This window comes from Bos taurus, chromosome 15 (genome assembly GCF_002263795.3).
Source record: "Bos taurus isolate L1 Dominette 01449 registration number 42190680 breed Hereford chromosome 15, ARS-UCD2.0, whole genome shotgun sequence".
Classification (NCBI taxonomy): domain Eukaryota; kingdom Metazoa; phylum Chordata; class Mammalia; order Artiodactyla; family Bovidae; genus Bos; species Bos taurus.
The window spans coordinates 28022546-28043235 of record NC_037342.1 but is presented as its reverse complement, the minus strand read 5'-3'; the positions used below and the strand labels follow the sequence as shown (position 1 = coordinate 28043235).

At 51.4% G+C, this 20690-nt stretch overlaps 1 protein-coding gene across 5 annotated transcripts in view; it reads right to left on the bottom strand.

The window, feature by feature from the left end:
- The window catches only part of CEP164 (centrosomal protein 164), a 72165-nt gene that overhangs the window by 31421 nt on the left and 20054 nt on the right, over positions 1 to 20690 (bottom strand). For 2 of the 5 annotated variants that reach the window (XM_015474629.3, XM_010812402.3), the window contains 4 exons: positions 18681 to 18891; positions 9701 to 9856; positions 9196 to 9330; positions 8460 to 8537 (listed from right to left, as the gene is read on the bottom strand). In XM_015474629.3, coding sequence (XP_015330115.2) covers positions 8460 to 8537; positions 9196 to 9330; positions 9701 to 9856; positions 18681 to 18891 — 580 coding nt within the window. Of the gene's footprint in view, positions 1 to 8459; positions 8538 to 9195; positions 9331 to 9567; positions 9857 to 18680; positions 18892 to 20690 lie in introns of those variants that run through there. The other 3 variants (XM_024975763.2, XM_024975764.2, XM_024975765.2) reach the window with 3 other exon arrangements.

Here is a 20690-nt window from a genome sequence, read left to right as displayed (position 1 = left end):
CTACAGCTCCCCACTCTGCTTCTCACTCACAAAGCCCATGGGAAAGACCTAGAGAAGAGACCTAGGAAAACGCTTAGAGCTGCCACAAAAAGAAAAGGAACCCCCACCCTTGGAAATACAGCCAGTGATCTCTCCTGAGCTCAGGCAGAGAAGACCTCCTCCCAGAAAACATTTGGCCTGACACTTGGGCCGTCAGTGTGAACAGCTTATGGGCAGGGACTTTTGAAACCTCCTGACCCCTGACTCTGGACACTCCAACAAGAAGCCCGATGACCAGAGTCCAGAGGGCCAAGGAGAAGCCCCAAATCCAGCATCCACCCATGCCGTCTGTTAAAGGATCCACCGAACCCAAAGCTGTGACCACCCACTGTGGGTCTGGCAGCTGACCAACAGGCCCACCCAAACTTTCCAAGGATGGTTAAGAGAAAGAAGCAGCAGAGTGCCTTCAGAGCCCAGCTTCGGAGACAGAACACCCAGGTTTCAAATCCTGGCTCCATGCTTCCAGGGACCTCGTGCAAACTAAATTTTCTGTGCCTCAATTTCTTCCCCTAAAATGAGGGGGTATCATAAGGCCTATCTCATGGGACTGTTGGGAAGATTAAATGAGTTAATGCTCATTAAGTGAGTAAAGAGCAGAGAACTGTACCTGGACACTGCAAGCACTCCGTAAACGCTAACTCATTTTTTTGTGTGCTTATTTGGCTGTACCAGTCTTATTGTGGCAGGCAGGATCTTGGATCTTTATTGCGGCATGCAAGATCTTTTTCAATCTTTTTTAGTTGCAGAATGTGAACTCTTAGTTGTGGCAAGTGGGATCTTAGTTCCATGACCAGGGATCAAACGCAGGCCCCCTGCATTGGGAGCATGTGGAGTCATAGCCACTAGACCACCAGGGAGCTCCGGATAACTCATGTTTTATGATGAGACCCACACGTTCACTGACTGAGCACCTTCTCAACCCTGCCGTGGGGACCCAAGTATGAACACCGACCTTGCCCTCAAGGAATTCAGCTGGGTCTGGAGAAAAGTGAAATGTCCCCGGTGGCCCTGGCTATGAGCCTTAACTGCCAGAAGCAAAGGGCACGGGACACGGTGCTGATGCTGTCATGAGCCTGTGCCCCGGGGAAGGAAGCGGAGGCTGAACAGAGAAGGGGTGAGCTTCCCTCGTGCTCTGGCAGCACCAAAGCACGGTACCCTCCAGTGCTGCCCGCCCTCCCGACACCCCAACTGCAGCGTGGGGGAATTCCGCAGTCAGCTCCTCCCTCCTCTTTGAGAGGCATCTCCAGGGCAAGGCCAGGCCTCCTCACCTCAGTGTCCCCACAGTGGCCAGCTCTCAGCAGTGGCCAGTACGCAGTGACTGGTTGCGGGCTCACGGAGGATGTGGGTAAAGAAGATGTGGCACATGTATACAATGGACTCTTTATTACTCAGCCATAAAAAGGAATGAAACTGCGCCATTTGCAGAGATGTGGATGGACCCAGAGACTGTTATACAGAGTGAAGTTAAGTCAGAAAGAAAAACAAATAGTGTATATTAACGCATATATGTATAATCTAGAAAAAGGGTACAGGTAATCTTTGCAAAGCAGAGAGAGAGACAGAGAACAAACCTATGGATACCAAGCAGGGAGTGGGGACTGGGACTGACATATATACTCTATTGATACTATGTAAAAATCAGGTAACTAACGAGAACCCACTGTACAGCGCAGGGAACAGTGGCGAGCTGCACAGCACAGCTCAGTGCTCCATGTTGACCTAAATGGGAGGCAAAGCCAAAGGGAGGGAGTCCATGTAAACACAGAGCTGGTTCACTTTGCCATACGGTGGAAACGAACACAACATCGTAAAGCAACTATAATCCAACAAAAATTAATGAAAAATCTTATGGAGAAGAAGAATGTGGGGGTGTCTTGCGGGGAGTGAAAGGTGTCTGACCCAGCGAGCAGGACCAATCCGCCCTGGCCATGCTCATCTCCTGATGAAAGACGGGCACAGACATCTGATTGGAGGACAGAGAGCGTATCGGACCACAAGTTCACGTCTCCTTGCACGGCTCACGGCCTTTCTCACCCAGCCCTGCCTGCTCCTCTGAGGTCATCTCCAGCCACACACATCCTGCCTGCAAACAAACATCACGCTATTTCCCTGCTCTGTCGTGCATATCCTTAATATACACACAGAATCTACCCTGAGAAGCTCCCACTGGTCCTGACAGCATCACCTCTTCCAGGAAGCCTTCCTGAGATCAGCCTGCCCCACCTTTTGCACAACTGCTACTGTACTATAACAGCTGGCTTCCTTGCCTGTCGCCCCCACCACATCAGCTCCCTAATATCCGCAGTGCCCTCTGGCACATACAAGCTGCTCAGTCAGTGTTTGGGACGCAATTTTTAAAAATGATTAAGTGCGTCAACACAGAGAAGAAGTCCTACTCTGTAAAGTGGTATCTAGTTTACAAAGCTATACAGAGGTCAGATTATATTTGTCATGGTGGTTGTGAGATGGAAAATAGCTAAACAAAAGTCAACTATGGATATTCAGGATGATGGAAAAACAAGTACGCTATCAAGAATCAGAGGACACCAGATCCACGTGGAGATTCCCATTCTTACACATGAGAGAATACTGCCAGACGGCAAGAATGTCAGGCCCAGGCTATGCCACTCTCAAGCCTTCAAAAGAAGAGCATTTCGTGACAGAGCTGAACCTATTCTGTCTATCTAAATAGTAAAATATTAAAACGTGGCGAACATTAAAATAAATGAACTTGCATTCCCCGTGCCCACGTCAACTGCAGTGACAGTGCGGGCACAGGGACATCTTGTGGGGAAGATGGTAGAGGCACAGGCATCTGTTGTGGATCATCCACAAATGGATGACGGGAGCTGAGTGTCTGGAAAACCCAGCCGCCTCCATGCTCCTCTCCACCCCTGCTCCTCATGCCATCTCGGGGCCCACGGCCTGAGGCCCCGCCCAGGCCCCTGCACATGGCCCCCTGCACCAGCGTCCTATGAGTGAGAACGGGGACACACCCCCAGCGCGGCCCTACTCCCAGTTCAACCATGCTCACGCTCCTTCTGTCTCCTCCTGTCACAGCCCCTGGTCCTTGAGTATCTCAAGGCACATTCCTGCTGTTTACTCCAAAAAGATCTTGCCATCTTTATGAAGGGGGGTGGGGGAGGGTGCAGGAGAGTGCCTGTAAGAATCAGTTCATGAATATTGAATGTACCCCCCCAAAAGCTCTGAGGTCTCCCACACCACAGTCCCCCTCCTGTAGCCCAGAACACAAAGGCAGGGGCCCTACGATCTACAGGGGGGCTCAGGGTGGGGAACAGGGGAGCTGAACAAGACGTCCTTGCACTGATCCCATGCTGGGGAGACCCCCACCAAGCCAAACGTCAGTCTGGTTTCTTTCCCACGTCTCATTCCCACCCAGGCAATCTCAGCTCTTTGCACCGCTCCCCAGTGGTGTGGTTAGCGCTTTCCAATCACACTGACATCATCCTGTTATTTCTAAGCGCAGCTCCCTCCCTCCCCTTTGATCTGCTGATGGGCTTTTCACCAGCTCCACAAGGCCACCTGCTGCCTGCTCGCCTACCCTTCAGCCTCCCCTCTTTCACTCCCTTCCATTCTTAGTGTCTGTTCCAGGAACTGAGCGCTTTTGATTCTGTAATAGACTAGAAATGGGTTTAAGCTGAAGGCAGGAGAGGAGGGGGAAGGGGAGAGAGAGGCATTCTCGCCATCCTGCTGCCCTCTCATGGAATCATGAGCACAGTGACTGTTCACCGCGAGACAGGGTAGAACAAACCATCGGATAAGCTCTCCATCTCGGGCAGCCTGAGATGCCCAACAGCCGGAAGAGGTAGGCAGCTCAGAGGACCCACAGTCTACACTACTGCTGTTCGGTCACCAAGTCGTGTCTGACTCTCTACAACCCCATGGAGCATAGCCTGCCCAGCTCCTCTGTCCGTGGGATTCTCCAGGTAAGAATACTGGAGTGGGTTGCCATTTCGTTCTCAAGGGGATCTTCCTGACCCAGGGATCAAACCTGGGTCTCCTGCACTGCAGGCAGATTCTTTACCGTCTGAGCCCTACCAATAAACTGGGACAAAAGCCATTTTATAGGGTATGGCAATCAGAGACAGCTTTGTCTATCCTGAAACTCCCGTTCATCCCCAACACGAACTTCCCCCACCACCAAAAGCCCCAGTTCCTGCCTGAGGCTAGAACACAGGACTCCAACACTCCATGTGGCAAAAAGAAGGAAATCTGCTAGGACGCTAGAGACAGTGGTGGGGAGTGTATGTAACACCTCCCACTCCAGACATTTTCCCCCCATCACACTGAGTTGCCTATTTATATTAAAGAGGTTATAAAAAAATGCACTTAAAAACTCCCACTCCTTCAAAGAAGCACATAAAGATCAGAAGGGAAGCGTCTGAAAATCCAGGACATGTCAAAGAAGAAAATCCCTTTTTTTGTTGACATTTATATTATAAAGTAAAAATTAACTCTTCCAAGTCATAGTACATTATGATTGGTCCATATGGGGATTTTCAGTTCACCAGCTGAAGCAGGGACCAAGTATCCACTCTAGCCAGGACCTGGGAAAACCCAGGGAAGAAAGAAGCACAACGAGACCTGCCAGCACATCCTCCGGTCCCAGCGTGGCTCAGTCACTCACTCACCTATTCATCCTCTCAAGAGAAAGTGAAAGTCACTCAGTTGTGTCCGACTCTTCGTGACCCCATGGACTTAGCCACAAGGCTCTTCTGTCCTCGGAATTCTCCAGGCCAGAATACTGGAGTGGGTAGCCGTTTCCTTCTCCAAGGGATCTTCCTAACCCAGGGATCAAACCCAAGTCTCCTGCATTGCAGGTGGATTCTTTACCATCTGAGCCACCAGGAAAGCCCAAGAATGCCAGAGTGGGTAGCCTATCCCTTCTCCAGTGGATCTTCCCAACCCCAGAATCGAACTGGGGTCTCCTGCATTGCAGTGGATTCTTCACCAGCTCAGCCACCAGGGAAGCCCATCATCCTCTCAACTGCTCAGCAAAATACACCCAATGCACTTCCTAATTTCCACAGTAAGCCCAGTGATGGACACACAGACATGAACAGGCCAGAATCTTTACTCTCAATTTGCTCGGTCTCGGGGAGACTGCCCTTTCTCCAAAAGCCAGTGAATCCTCCTGACACCATATTCCTACTCATGGTCATCCTTCCAGGCTCAGAACCTGAGCTACTGACTCCAACAGCATCTTAACATCTTAATGGCAGATGAGAACAAAAAAAAGTTATCATTTCAAAAGCATCAAAGAGACAGAAGGCTATGGATTTAATGCCAACAGACCATGCCACACTTGAAAGGAAGAGTTTCAAAGTACACCCAAATTAGGTTGATGACACTCAGAAAAAAGTGTCACACATGGCAGAAAGTGTCAAAGTCATAATCAAAGCATACATGATTGAGCAGAGCCAAAAACGGAGACAGTTTCTGAGGCAACAGAGACAGCTCGGGGACTCCCCAGGTGGTCCAGTGGTTAAGAATCTGCCTTCCAATGCAAGGGACATGGGTTCGAACCCTGGTTGGGGAACTAAGATCCCACATGTTGTGGGGCAACTGTAAGCCTGCATGCCACACCCCTGCACACTGCATAGAAGACCCAGCACAGCCAAAAAGTAACCTTAAAAAATAAAACCAGACAGCCTAAGTATAAAATGGGACCCACCTAATGGCTAGAGTGAAGTCAGCTGAAAAAGCCCACCTACATCTCAGGACATAAGTTTGAGCAACCTCTGGAAGATGGTGAAGGACAGCGAAGCGTGGCATGCTGCAGTCCATGGGGGCAAAGAGTCAAACACAACTGAGCTACTAAACAACACCTCAGGGGTCAGCGAGCATCCTCAACCTCAGCCAGCCTGGGACCTTCTCCAGGCTCTCGAGGAGAGCTGAAGATCACAAAGCAAAAGTCAGAAACGATAAGGACGTGAAAAGGGATGATAAGGATATAATACTAAAAGATAATAAGGAAACGGTGAAATCCATGATACACACCCTATTGTTTCATTGGTCAGTTTTATGACCATTCTAATAAATGTGAGTGATCTCTTCATTTGAAAGTGTTCAAAGTCTTTAAGAGAATTTTCTACTTTATGGAAAGTTTAACTGACCTGGCAATCAATATTTCAATGTTTGGGGAAATCTGAGTTGCTGACTTCATGATGTATTGGTTGTTTGAATATTTTGGGCACCCTTCAGTTCAGTTCAGTTGCCCAGTCATGTCCAACTCTTTGCCACCCCATGAATTGCAGCACGCCAGGCCTCCCTGTCCATCATCAACTCCCGGAGTTCACTCAAACTCATGTCCATCAAGTCGGTGATGCCATCCAGCCATCTCATCCTCTATCGTCCCCTTCTCCTCCTGCCCCCAATCCCTCCCAGCATCAGGGTCTTTTCCAATGAGTCAACTCTTCGCATGAGGTGGCCGAAGTATTGGAGTTTCAGCTTTAGCATCAGTCCTTCCAATGAACACCCAGGACGGATCTCCTTTAGGATGGACTGGCTGGATCTCCTTGCAGTCTAGGGGACTCTCAAGAGTCTTCTCCAACACCACAGTTCAAAACCATCAATTCTTCGGTGCTCAGCTTTCTTCACAGTCCAACTCTCACATCCATACATGACCACTGGAAAAACCATAGCCTTGACTAGACATTCCTTTAGAGAAAGCTTAATTGTCAAAAAATTACTAAATTAGACACTAGGCCAAGAACAAACAGTAGGCAATGTGCCTTTTTCAGTAGAAAAAATGCGTTGGAGACTTTAGCTATTACAATGACATGATGAGTTTTAGGTTTTGTCTGTTCGTTTTAAAGAACATTCTGGTGGGAGTGGAGGACAGACCGGGGAAAGTGATGAGAAGCAACACAGCTGCTGGGGGCACAGTCTGGAAGCTCTTCCCTCCACATTCTGTGGTTCCCAGGCCTTGTGTCTTTGTCCAAGCTGTTCACTTGCCTAAAACATCCCTTCCACTCCCACGTCTAAAACTTAACTATTTCTCTTCAAGATCCAGGTCAAATGTCGTCTCTTCTAAGTTCTCCCTGATCTCTCAGCAGGTAATTTCTCTCCCCTCTAAGGACTTCCCTGGTGGTCTGGTGGCTAAGACTCTGCTCCCCCAGTGCAGGGGTCCCCATTCAATCTCTGGTCAGGGAACTAGATTCCACATGCCTCAACCAAAAGATTCCCTGTGCCACAACCAAGACCTGATGCAACCAAATAAATCAATTCTGAACAGTGTAGCTGTGCTCGAGCTCTTTACACACTCTCCCTTGCTTTAACACTTCCTAAATATTCACTTATTCATCATATACTGAGGGCTCACCAGAGTACCCAGCAGCCTTCCTCTCTGACCGCACAGTCCTGGAGCCCACCCTGGACCACACCTTACCAGTGTTCGGGTCGCCCACAGGGTCCAGCACACGGCTGCCCCACAGCCAGCACTCAAAAGACATTAAGAATCCGGATGGGGAGACTTCCCTGGCAGTCCAGTGGCTAAGACTCCGCACTCCCAATTCAGGGAGCCCGGGTTTGATCCCTGGTTGGAACTACATCCCACGTGCTGGAACTAAAGAGCCCGCATACCACAGTGAAGACTGAAGATCCTGAGTGCTACAACTAAGCTCCAACACAGCCAAATAAAAAAATTTTTTTAATTAAAAAAAAAAAAAAAGAACGAACCCAGATGGCATTACACTTCCATTTATACCCTCCGATGGCTCCCAACACCTATGTAATTCAGTCCCAACTTCTCAGCCGGCACTCAGGCCTTCCATGACCCAGCCCAACCCACCTCCACAGCCCCGCCTCCCGATCCTCTGCCACACACGCCCCGAGCTCCGGGTGAAAGGATGGCCCTCGCCCTCCCCTCCTGCCTCTGCCCATTCAGCGCCCTGCAGCGGGCTCTCTCCCTCGCGGCTCGCCTCTGCGCCTCTGGCCATGCTACCGTTCTTCCCGGCTCACCTCAGGTGTCAGATTCTCACTAAAGCCTTTCCAAACAGACGGGACACCCCCGAATTCTGCTCCCCACAGCACTGCGGCTTACTGCCCGGATGGCCTCCCTCCCTGCATTCTACTCTTGTGTTCTGGTTACACGGGTCTCTCTTTTATAAGAATATAAACTCTTCGAGGGCAGGAATCGCAGCTAACTGAGGCTTGTATGGCTGACAGTGAAGTGCCACACACAGAAAGAGCTGATAAATGGCAGTTACTTGATAAATGAGTGAATGGATGAATTCCTTTCCCTGCTTGTACTTCCCTCACCCCAGGAACCCCATCTGGACAGGACCGGGACTAAAGAGTTCTCTTTCCAAATATATCTCCCTGAGAAGAAAGGCTTAGGAAGGAAGGGGGAACCTGCCGGGCTGAGACGTCTGTCTGCAGGCGCTTCGGGCTCTTACCTCATACTCAAAGTCACCCCCCAGCGCCCCGATGTCCAGGTGCAGGTTCCTAAGAAGCTCACTTGAGCTGCGGACGCTCTGAAAATGAAAACGATGGCAAGGAAACTGGTCAGCCCCGGGTGCAGGACCAGAAGCTCCTCACAGGTCCGAGAGCTCCACTCCTGGGTCAGACCCAGCAGTGATACAGACTGGGCAAACAAGGAAGCTATGGGCTGGAAAACCGCTTTCACTGATTTTCAAAGTAGCACAGAGGTTAAACCAGAAGGTTAAAGCAGCTCAAGTACCCACCAACAGATGAACGGCTGAATGGAATGTGGTAATTTCATACAATGAAATACCATCCAATCACACATGCTACAAAACACTATGCTATATGAAAGAAGCCAGACACACAAGAGGACAAAGACAGCATGATTCCAAGTCTATGAAATATCTAGAACAGGCAAATTCACAGAGACAGAGTAGATCAGGGACTGCGGAGAGGGGAGGATGCAGAGTTATTGTTTAATGGGTACACAGTGTTTCTGGGATTATGAACAAGCTTTGGAGACAGGTGATGATGAAGACTGTATAACACTGCGAGGGTAGTTAAGGCCACTGAATTGTACACTTAAAAGTGGTTTAAATGTAACTTTCAAGGTGTATATATTTGACCACAATTTAAAAAAAAATTTTCGTTGTTGTTTTTTTTAATGGCCCAGAGGATTTTCAGGCCAAGAAAAGGATTCATTCTTACCTGGTTGTCACTCTCTGCCTCATCCTCCTCGTTGGTCTCCTCCCCTAAAGCCAAGAGGCTGAGAGCATTCTTGTCCTCATGGATGGAGCCCAGGAGACCTTTTGTAGCAGCAGAAGGCTTGAGACCCTGTGATGGCTCCAAAAAGAAGGAAGGTCAGGGCACTCCGTGGGAAGACCCTCAGCATGCTTCCACATCTGTAAAGATGGCACCTAGAGCGAGGCCACCACGTCTGAGAAGCTGACCCAGCAGCTCCAGCTCACACTGGTCCCTCCCTGTCCAACTCCTACTGCCCTGGCCGGGAAATGAGCCCTGAGTCTCTCTGACCGTCCTCCACGGCCCACCCACGTTCAGCATCACCCAGGTGTGACTCACCTTCTTCCACACCATATGAGTGTTGAGGACTCAGCCTGTGCCCTCTATTTCTCGATGGGCCACGGCTCCTAGCAAGGAACACGGAGGCCCCACGGTAACTAACTACACTGTACACAGAAAAAAAAGCATTTACCAGCAAGAGTTCGCCGAGCTGACCAGACTCCACCGAGCTCCCCAGGCTCACACTCTGAGGTCCATGAAGAGCAGAAGGCGGGGCATCCACCAGGCCCCTTAATGGAGCCAGGCCCCCAAGAGGAACATGGACGGGGGCTAACGAGGAGCCCAGGGCCTGGGCAACAGAAAACATCCTGTTAGAAACCCAAGTAATCACAGGGCTCTAAGAGTGTGGAGATGGATGTAAAAATAAAACATCTAAATCCTGCCCGCTCAAGTTTAAACCACCTCCGTTCAGAGGCTGCTAAAGAAACACAACATCCAGAAGTCAGCATTGTGCCAACCACGTGAGAATCACGGGCTGGTTTCCCGATTCTCGTAACTCTGCGGCTATCTCCCAGCAAGCAGCTCTTCCACGTCTGGAAAAGCTGCAGAGGGCCCTGCTCTTCCCTTCTGAAGCCACAGAGGAAGCTGGGGAGGGGGTGGGGAGCAGAGACAAAAGCCTCATCTCCCAGCATGAGAAGACTCAATACATAAAGCTGAAAACTGATGAATCAAGAAAAAGCAGCCTAAGCATATTATTTACAAATATGGAAGCAGACACCAGAACAAAGGCATTGCCATGGTAGAGATGGGAGGGGTACCCACACTGTAGAACTGCTATATTTTGTTTTGCACCTTTTGGCTTGTCTTGGCATTGTTTAATATGGGCATGTATTACTTTGATTAAAATGAATATTCACTTTGAAACACACCCATGAGGGTAATTCCCTGGTGGTCAAGTGGTTAGGGCCCCATGCTTCCACTGCAGGGGGCATGGGTTCAATTCCTGCTCAGGAAACTAAGGTCCCACATGCCACACTGCATGGCCAGAAATAAGTTAAAAAAAAAAAAAAAAAAAAAACACATGAGAAACAGAAGAATTCTCTCTCTGCTCTCCTGAGGAGCAAAGAGGCTGGAGAGAGCTCAGCCAGAGGATTACTGCGGCCGCTCCTCTATCTATTCTCAGGATGGTGGGCTTCATGCCCATGAGGACTGGGGAGAGACACCAGAGAGATGGCAGAATTTGTGAGACTTGGGCCACTCATAGGATCTTGGATTCTCGGTTTACTCATCTGCAAGTCACAGATGATATGTGCATGCTACTTAAGGTCTGCTGAGAACTTCAAATGAGATACTGAATGTAAGAAGCACGTGTGCATGGCCCAGACTACCCCAGTGCATGTGTGCGTGGCCCAGGCTACCCCAGCGCATGTGTGCGTGGCCCGGGCTACCCCAGCACGTGTGTGCGTGATCCAGGCTACCCCAGCACGTGTGTGCGTGATCCAGGCTACCCCAGCGCGTGTGTGCGTGGCCCGGGCTACCCCAGCGCGTGTGTGCGTGGCCCGGGCTACCCCAGCGCATGTGTGCGTGGCCCGGGCTACCCCAGCACGTGTGTGCGTGATCCAGGCTACCCCAGCGCGTGTGTGCGTGATCCGGTCTACCCCAGCGCGTGTGTGCGTGATCCAGGCTACCCCAGCGGGTGTGTGCGTGGCCAGGACTACCCCAGCGCATGTGTGCATGATCCAGGACTACCCCAGCGCATGTGTGCATGATCCAGGCTACCCCAGCGCGTGTGTGCGTGGCCCGGGCTACCCCAGCGTGTGTGTGCGTGGCCCGGGCTACCCCAGCGCGTGTGTGTGTAGCCCGGGCTACCCCAGCACGTGTGTGCGTGGCCCGGGCTACCCCAGCGCGTGTGTGCATGGCCCGGGCTACCCCAGCGCGTGTGTGCGTGGCCCGGGCTACCCCAGCGTGTGTGTGCGTGGCCCGGGCTACCCCAGCACGTGTGTGCGTGGCCCGGGCTACCCCAGCGCGTGTGTGCGTGGCCCGGGCTACCCCAGCGCGTGTGTGCGTGGCCCGGGCTACCCCAGCGCGTGTGTGCGTGATCCAGGCTACCCCAGCGCGTGTGTGCGTGATCCGGTCTACCCCAGCGCGTGTGTGCGTGATCCAGGCTACCCCAGCGGGTGTGTGCGTGGCCAGGACTACCCCAGCACATGTGTGCATGATCCAGGACTACCCCAGCGCATGTGTGCATGATCCAGGCTACCCCAGCGCGTGTGTGCGTGGCCAGGGCTACCCCAGAGCATGTGTGCGTGATCCAGGCTACCCCAGCATGTGTGTGCGTGGCCCGGGCTACCCCAGCACGTGTGTGCATGGCCCGGGCTACCCCAGCCACGTGTGTGCGTGGCCCGGGCTACCCCAGCGCGTGTGTGTGTAGCCTGGGCTACCCCAGCACGTGTGTGCATGGCCCGGGCTACCCCAGCGCGTGTGTGCGTGGCCCGGGCTACCCCAGCGTGTGTGTGCGTGGCCCGGGCTACCCCAGCGCGTGTGTGCGTGGCCCGGGCTACCCCAGCGCGTGTGTGCGTGGCCCGGGCTACCCCAGCCGCGTGTGTGTGTAGCCCGGGCTACCCCAGCACGTGTGTGCATGGCCCGGGCTACCCCAGCGCGTGTGTGCGTGGCCCGGGCTACCCCAGCGTGTGTGTGCATGGCCCGGGCTACCCCAGCGCGTGTGTGCGTGGCCCGGGCTACCCCAGCGCGTGTGTGTGTGGCCCGGGCTACCCCAGCGCTATGGAACTGCTATCATAACAGATTAGTGTCACAATGGTCTGGGCTTAGAAACTTAGAGGCAGGAGAGCATTTTGGTGACGGTTTACAATGAGCTCCTCAAAATCCATTTCTTAAACTTAAAATGTGTATAAAACAAAAATTCCATTCCACTCTAATCCCACAGTGACTGAAGAGAGAAAGGGGAACCTAAGGGGGTCAAGATGAGAGGTTCAGGTGGCCTATCTTCTTACCTGCGGCCAGACCACTGGGTGGGTTCCAAACACAACCTGTTTCTGCCCGGGAAAGGCATTAGACTCTCAGTTGAAAGGTGACATGAGACCACCCACTGCCACCCTCCACCCCCGAAATCTTTGTATTGGGTTGGCTAAAAGTTCGTTTGGGGTTTTCTGTATCATTTTATGGAAAAAGCCCAACTTTTTGGCCAACCCAAAGAGATTCCCAGTCATCTAGCCTGTTGCAGGGTATCTTCTCAAGGCAGAAAAGGAGCTGAAAATAATAAAACTGGCCAACACTGCCTGAGCCCTGGGCTCCTGGGTAAAAGCACCTGTCTCATTCCACTCTCAAAACCATCTGAAGTCCCAGTCCCCACAAGAGCAAATGGAGAATGGTGAGGTCAAGACCTCTGCCTGCCCCAAATCGTGGGGCTAGCAACCACAGGAGTAGATATGAGAAGCAGGGCAGTGTCTAAGCCAGTATCTCACACTGCCTCCTGGCTGTGGCAGAAAAGGAGCCCAGGAGAGCTGCTCTGCGGTGCACCATGAGCAAACCTGACTGGCTCCTCCCAGCTGCCCAGCCCACCCAGCAGATCAGTGAGCAAAATTCTTCCCACACTGTATTAAGGGAAAATTACAGACTCCTGACATGGCTAATTTGCTGACGTGCTGGGGGCCTGAGGGAGGGAGACGTGCCCGCTGAGGGCTTTGTTCTCCCAGGCCTTTACCACATCAGCAGTTAGTAGGGAAATTATACATCCCTGGCTCCTAGCTGACCAGCTTCTATAGATGGCCATTAACTTTGGCTAAGAGCTGTGCATGGCGTTGTCCTTCAGAGCGGATAAACTTGCCGCCATTGAGCTAATTAAAACTTTGCAGGATAATCTGCAGCTTATCTGATGTTTATAGTGCTACAGGGGTTATTAGAGCTAACGGAGAACCCAGGCATGTCAGCAGTTAGGAACTGAGGTAGGAACTGAGTAAAGCCACAGCTGGGCAACAGCAAAAGAAGCCAGGGAAATGCAGATAAACCCCATGGTCTGTGTCTTATTTGACTTCTGAATGAAGACGGTGGTGACTCTTTAAAGGGACAAAGGGCCCCGAATGACAGGGCAAGCCCACTCTTTGGTAGATCCCACTAGGGGAAGAAGTGGTCTGTGCAAATTTGACACAGGCTATTCACATGGTTCTGGAAACCCTGGGAAGGAAGGAGCAGCAGCAGCCACTGAGCAGAAGAGAGCCCAGGTTTCGGTCTCTCCTCTCAGCTGGCGCTAGTGGTAAAGAACCTGCATGTCAGTGCAGGAGACGTGAGAAGCTCAAGTTCGATTCCTGGGTCAGGAGAAGGGAATGGCAACCCACTCCAACATTCTTGCCAGGAAAATTCCATGGACAGAGGAGTCTGGTGGGCTACAGCCTATGGGATCACCAAGAGTCAGACACAACTGAGCAACTGAGCACATCATAGCCTCAGGACAGTATTAACTCTCTGTGCTAAGTCACTTCAGTCGGGTCTGAGTCTCTGTGACCCTAGGCACTGTAACTCACTAATTCTGTGTGATTCTGAGAAGGGACTAAGTTCAGAGGCTGGGGGCAGGGTGTCTACTTGGGAGGACCTCTCTATACTATCAGCTGATGGGGAAGGCTCCCAAATCCTGGAACCGTTCCTACATCTTGCATGAACACCATGATCTGTGCCACCTTACTCACCCTCAAAACAGATCATCTTCAGAGCATGTAAAGCACCCGTGAAGTACAGTCAGATCAAGGGAAGGGAAGCCCAGACACCCTCCGCCCCCATCTTGTAGGTGATGGGGTAGAAGAAACAGGAAATGCATGTCATCCCACAAGATGGCCATCCCGGGTGGCTAAGGGCTCCCTGGTCACCGAGGAAGGACAGACAAAAGGAAAGCTGACCTGATGGCTGGGTTAAGATTGTCAGCACAACCTGCTCCCTCCCTGCCAAGTTCACTGGGCCTGATGGCCGTGATGCTCTCTGAGAAGCCTACCTGGTCGAGAAGCTGCATCTTGCCTGGCTCTGCCGCAAGCCCTCTGCTGGAACTCAGCGCGACCAGCCCCTGCCTGAGGGGGCTGCTGCCTGGCAGGAGACGACAGGCTTCCTGCGCGGCCGGGGCAACGTCCACTTCTGGAGGATGCTCCTGCGGCTCCGGCCCCCAAGGCAGAAGCCCAGAGTCCATGGCTCTGATGGCCTCGTGCTCACCCTCGCTAGACAGCCTGGAAGACTCGGCGGCCAGGCAGCAGATCACGCTGGCCAGGTCTTGGCCTGGCATCTCCCGCGTACTCTCGGGCAACCCCAGACCCTCTAGCCGCCGGGAGATCTTGACCATCTGCAGGATGTGCTGGTAGAACCTCTGGTCCTCAGAGTAGTCTTCGCTCTCTGACTGCTCCTCAGTGGAGCTCTGCATGGGGAGCAGCTGGGGCGCCAGGAAGGCGCTGGGGTGCCGCTCTGTGGGCCCAGGGCCTGACTCACCCACGGCCCACTCAGATCCCCGCGGGCTCTGTAGGTCCCACGGAAAGTTGGTCACCTGCCCCAGGACCTCTGAGCCAAGGCGAGAGGCCAGGCTGCTGCTGCTGCTGCTGCCGCTGCTCTCCAAGTCAGGCTCACACCCACTTGGCCTCCTGTCCTCTTGGGGGGGCTCTGGAGAGCCTGGGGATGGGCTCTCCTCAATGGCAGGAGGCCCCCCAGGAGCAATCCCTGCAGGGGTGCTTTGGACCAGTTCTGAGGCTAGGGTATCAGGGGTATTAGCAACAGCCCCTGGGGTGGACCTCCAGCTGAGGCCCCCGGAGCCTCAGGGTCATCAGGCTCGGTTTCCTTGCCGCCCCTGGAGGCGTCCTTATGGACAAGCTTAGAGACCTGCCCCATCCACAGTCCTGGGGCCTCTCTTCTCCTCCTGTCTCTGCCCACGCTCCCCACTTCTCCAGAAACACCCTGCCAGCTCTGGTCTTCAGCTGGGCTGCTGTCTAACAAGAACTTGCCCTTCCCCGTGAGCAGCATGGGGTCAGAACAAGGGGACGGCGAGGGGGCCTCCTCGGGGGATGGTGAGGGAACGGGGCTCTGGCCCTTGTCCCCCCCAGGGCCAGTGGAGCTCCGTTTGGCCACGTCATGCCTGTGCTCCTCCCTTCTCAGCTGCGGGCCCTTGAGGGTCTCAGAAAGCTTTGCGTGGACAGAGGCCTGCGTCTTGCTCTCTAACGCATCCTGCCTGTTCTGGAAGGGCCCGGTGTTGTCAGGGCCCAGAGTGCCAGGTTTCAGCTGTCTGCTCCTCATCTCCAGCTCTTCTATTTCGGGGTCTGGAAACCCCAGGTAGATTTTCTCTGTCAGCGGCTGGGGTTTCTCCAGACCCTGCTGGTCACCTAATTCTGTCCTGCAGTGGGCTGGGGCCCTGCCTAAGATTTTCTCCACATCGGCAAAGATCTGGTGGGTTCGGGAAGCTTGGCCTTTGAAGAGTGGCTGCAGCTTGCTGGGCAGGGAGCCCGTGAGAGGCCTGGGGGTGTCACCCAGCACGCACGGGCTCTTCCCTTTCTTAAAGGAGCCCTCAGTTCTAGCCTGCGTCTCTCGGTCTAGGTCCAGATCAGCCAGCCCAGGTGCTGGGAGAGGGGATGGGCCACGGAGAAAGGAGGAAGAAGGCAGAAGGCCCTGCTCAGGCTGTGTTTCCTAGACGGGTATATAAAGAGGCAGAGAAAATGAAGACAAAGCACTGCTGACTTCTACTGGCTACCATAGCTGCTGGCAAACCCTTAGCAGAAACCCACCCTCCATTCAAAGTAAAAACACAAACCAAAGAGGGAAGAAAAGCTAAAAACTCCCTTGGGCTTTGTTGTTTTCTAGGCTCTAGTTTCCTTATCTACAAAGAGACTTGACTAGATCCATGGCTCAGGAACCTTGCTCCCATGGCACCCTGGGGCCACCATAGTGGGTATGTGGTGGGGAAGGAGCATCGCCTAGACCCCCACTCCCAGGTTCAACCAGAGCAGCTCCGCTTCTTTAGACACTGGCCCTCCACAGAGGAACTGATGTGAAGATGGCGTCACTACTAACAAAAAGTCTGAAAATGTCCAACTAGGTTATCCTGGAGGTACCATCAAGCTCTCAATTCTGTGACTGGTTAACTTCATAAAAATCCACCATTCTTATCAAGGACTATCAGAAATAATCTAAGAAGGGAAGGAAGAGGGGAAACATGAGCAGTGAGCTGAGCCTTGAACACTCAGACTAGGTCTTCTACCAGATGAGCTGGTGCAGCTCAAGAGAGGTCCACACAGTCAGGGAATCTTGGGGTAGGGAAAAAAAACCCCAAGGACTTCCCTAATGGTCCAGTGGTTAAGAAGCTGCCTGCCAGTGCAGGGACATGGGTTCAATCCCTGGTCCAGGAAGATCCCACATGGCACAGAGCAACTAAGCCGATGCATCGCCAACTACAGAGCCTGCACGCCACAACTAGAGAAGCCACGGCAAAGAGAAGCTTATACACTGTGACGAAGGTGGCCTCCAAAAATGCCCACGTGCAGCAAAGAAGACCTAGTGCAGCCGTAAAGAAAGAAAAAAGGAAAAATTCCTATAAGATCAACCACATTCTTCAAATATGCACACTAAACTCCACCCGGCTCTCCTCCAGGAAGCCCAAAACACCTGAGCCCAGATCACCCACCTGGTCAGGTCTGCCTCCAAACAAACTCAAGTTTCAGGCACCTGTCCTGAGCCCTAAGATCCAGACTGGCAGCCCAGGCCTGTCCACTTGCCCTAAGCTCCTGAACCACAGGAGGAATCCTTTGTAACAGGGAGCTCCAGGAACTCAGTCAAATACCCAGAACCTAGGTCTATTACCCAACTCTCCAACACAGAACCCTCACTTCATTTCCTCTCTCACCTGCAGTCATGTCAGAGACTACCCAGATGCCGACTGTCATCTAAAATAGGCCCCGGCAGGAATTCCCCAATGGTCCAGTGGTTAAGACCACTTGCACACTTTCAGTGCAAGGGGAGTGGGTTCCATCCCTGGTCAGGGAACTAAGATCCCACACACCTCGTGATCAAAAATAAGAAACTAAAATAGTCTGGGATTAGTGAAAAGCCCATTATCCATCTTTGACCTTGCAAATACTTGCCATTAGAAAATTCAACCTCTTTGGAAATGACGTGTCCTCTTTTCTCCACCAGAAGAAATGGGTTTGCTATCTTATTTCTTAGAACCACGACTAGTAATGTGGGGTAGGGGTGGGGGTATGGAGGAGGCCTATCGGTAGAGCTTGGAAATGATAAAAAGGATAAATTTATCAGCAACCATCCAGCACCAGAACTGACACCTTGGGAAGGAAGGCAAATGGGGGAATTTTTGCTGAGAAGTAAGCACAGGCGCCGGTGGGAAATAAAGGCCATAAATAAGAGAGCAAATCAACCCGACCACTGAGAAGGTATTCCCAGTGCTTCCCGCCTGGCTGAACTGGGTTCCCAAGCCCCTCCCTCTCCTCAGCGTGGCCCACCTGCCTCACACCTGGAGGAGGGACACAGGACAGTAATGGGAAAGAGCTCTTTCAAGTCTTGAGTGAAAAAGCTGCTTGGGGAATAAGGTAAGGGCATGCAATCAAACGTCGGTGTCTACCGCGAACCAAGGACGCCGGCTGCAAAGACCATCCACGGGGGCAGGTAAAGCCTCAGACATTTCTCTTTGGATCCTGAAGCCACTGGTGGTCTGACAACCGAATTATGGCCCATCAGACATCCAGGAATTTGCACCACTAAGACGCACGATGAATCCACCCGGGGCAGGCCTGGCTTGGAAAGGAGAGGGGACGCACTTGCTCCTCCAGGCTCTCTGGCCTCCGCCAACTGCTCTCTGTGACCCGACTCTCCATAGAGGCAGACAGCATCAATTCTCGGACAACTGCAAAACCCTGTCCCCAGTCGGGCCCTCGCTCACTGACACTATTATGTTATATATGCCTCCCAATAGGGAGGGGGGCAGAAACTGCTTAGCAATAGTAAGCACTAGTTCTAGAAGCTAAAAGGAAAATCTGCCAGAAAACAGATACAATTCAGATGATGTACTATCACAAAATTACTACTGTTGTTGGTCTTAATCTCCCAGCTGTAAACAGCCAGAGGTTCCCAATACCCCCTCAGGTTTCAGGCCTGGTCTCTCTGGGAGCTGGCACCCACTAACTCACCAGGGGACTCTTGGAGGTCTCTTTATCCTTCTTGTCTTTCTTTTCCTTTTCCTTTTTCTTTTTCTTTTCTTTCTTCTTAGTGGCCCCAGGAGTTGACAGCTTGCCCCGCTCTTGGATCACCAGGTTCCGATAGTGTTCATCACAGGGGTGGTCCCATGTGGACTGCCCGTTGGCAAAGTTGAAATAGTAAATATCACCTGTGATGTCCTGGCTGGGGGATGAGCAGAGGTCACAAGTTAGTCCCTGCTCAGGTCCAAAGCTACCCAGCAAAAAAGAAAAACAACAAGGAAGCAGAGAAGAGGGAAGAATTGTGGGGAGAGGGAACGAGGGAGAGAGGAAAAAGAAGAGAAGAATTAACACAAAATTGGCTAGATTTGGCTAAGAATAAGGAGTTAGGTTAGAAACAACCAATTAGGATATTAAGGACTTCTCACATGGAGATATTTAATCATTAGGTTTCCTGAGAATTCATGCTAGACTAAAGAAGGGAAACTTGATTTCAGATGGATAAATACAAACACTATGATGTCTTGGAGATAAATTCTAGGATAGATGTTGCTTGATATTTTCATAAATGATCTAAAGAAAAAAGATATGTTGTGAAAGTTCTGATTTTCAGAAATACATAAGAGACAACAATCCAAGTTAGTGCAGTCAATCAACAATAAAAGAAAATAATGTAGGTGGGCCTCAAGAATCTGTTTCAGTATGGCGAAAATAAGTCTAAAATAAGTCATTCATCCCATCCACCATTATCAGTAATCCATTAGGACAGCTAATAGGAAAAAACCCATCACAATAGCAATCAATGTGAAAGATAAAATACCCAGGAATAAACAGTGTGTGCAAGACCTTCATAAAGTTCCACTGAAAATTCGGGGCAGGGGGGAACAACTGGTAAGACACCCCGTGTTCCTGAATAGGATTCAAATCTGTAAACATGACAATAATCCTCAAATTAATATATAAATCCAATACAATTCTAATCAGGCTCGTTATGAAACTGGACCTTGTCTTGGCCAAGAAGCACACGAGAAGATGTTCAACATCACTCAACATTAAGGAAAAGAAAATTAAAACCACCATGAAGTGCCACTTCACACCCATTAACACAACTATTATCAAAAGAGCAGAAAATGACAAGCGCTGGCGAGGATGCAGAGAAACTGGAACTCCTGTACACTCCTGGTGGGAACGTACAACAGTATAGCCAAAGTGAGCAACAGTGCGACAGGTCCTCAAAAAGTTAGAATTGTGGTCCAGTGGTTAAGAATCGGCCTGCCAATGCAGGGGACACGGGTTCAATCCCTGGTCCAGGAAGATCGCACACGCCACAGAACAACTAAGCCCGTGTGCCACACCTACTGAAGCCCCGCACCCTAACGCCCGTGCTCCGCAGCAAGAGACGCCACCGCAACGCGAAGCCTGCGCGCCACAGCTCGAGTGGCCCCTGCTCTCTGCAACCAAATGCCTGTGCCCAGCAACGAAGACCCAGTGCAGTCAGAAATAAAGATAAAGTTTAAAGATATAGCATGATATTAGAAATCTGAATTACCATATAAACCAGCAATTCTACCCCTGGGTGTACACTCAAAAAAATTGAAAGCAGAAATTCAAACAGGTTATTTGTACACCGATGTTCACAGCAGCATTATTCACATAGCCAACAGAAAGAGAAATTCTCAGAGGCCAGAAACAGAAAGAAAGCATGAAATCTGAGTAATAAGTGCATGAACTGACAGGATCTGACCTGGATATAGGCCCAGGGAACTTGAGTTTAAATGCCAATCTAGAACAAAATGTGGCCTTAGGGCGTCGTAAGTTTGGAAACTAAAACTTAGACCCTAGATATTTCTGGGGCTCTTCAGGCTGTTCTCACCATGAATGGAAAGCCCTAGTGGGCCACGAGGAAGCACATTGCCCACTCCAGGTTCTAGGGGGCAAAATAAAATTTAATGAAAAACTGAAACCCCAAGACATATGTAGATAGAGTCCAAAATGTGGTAAGAA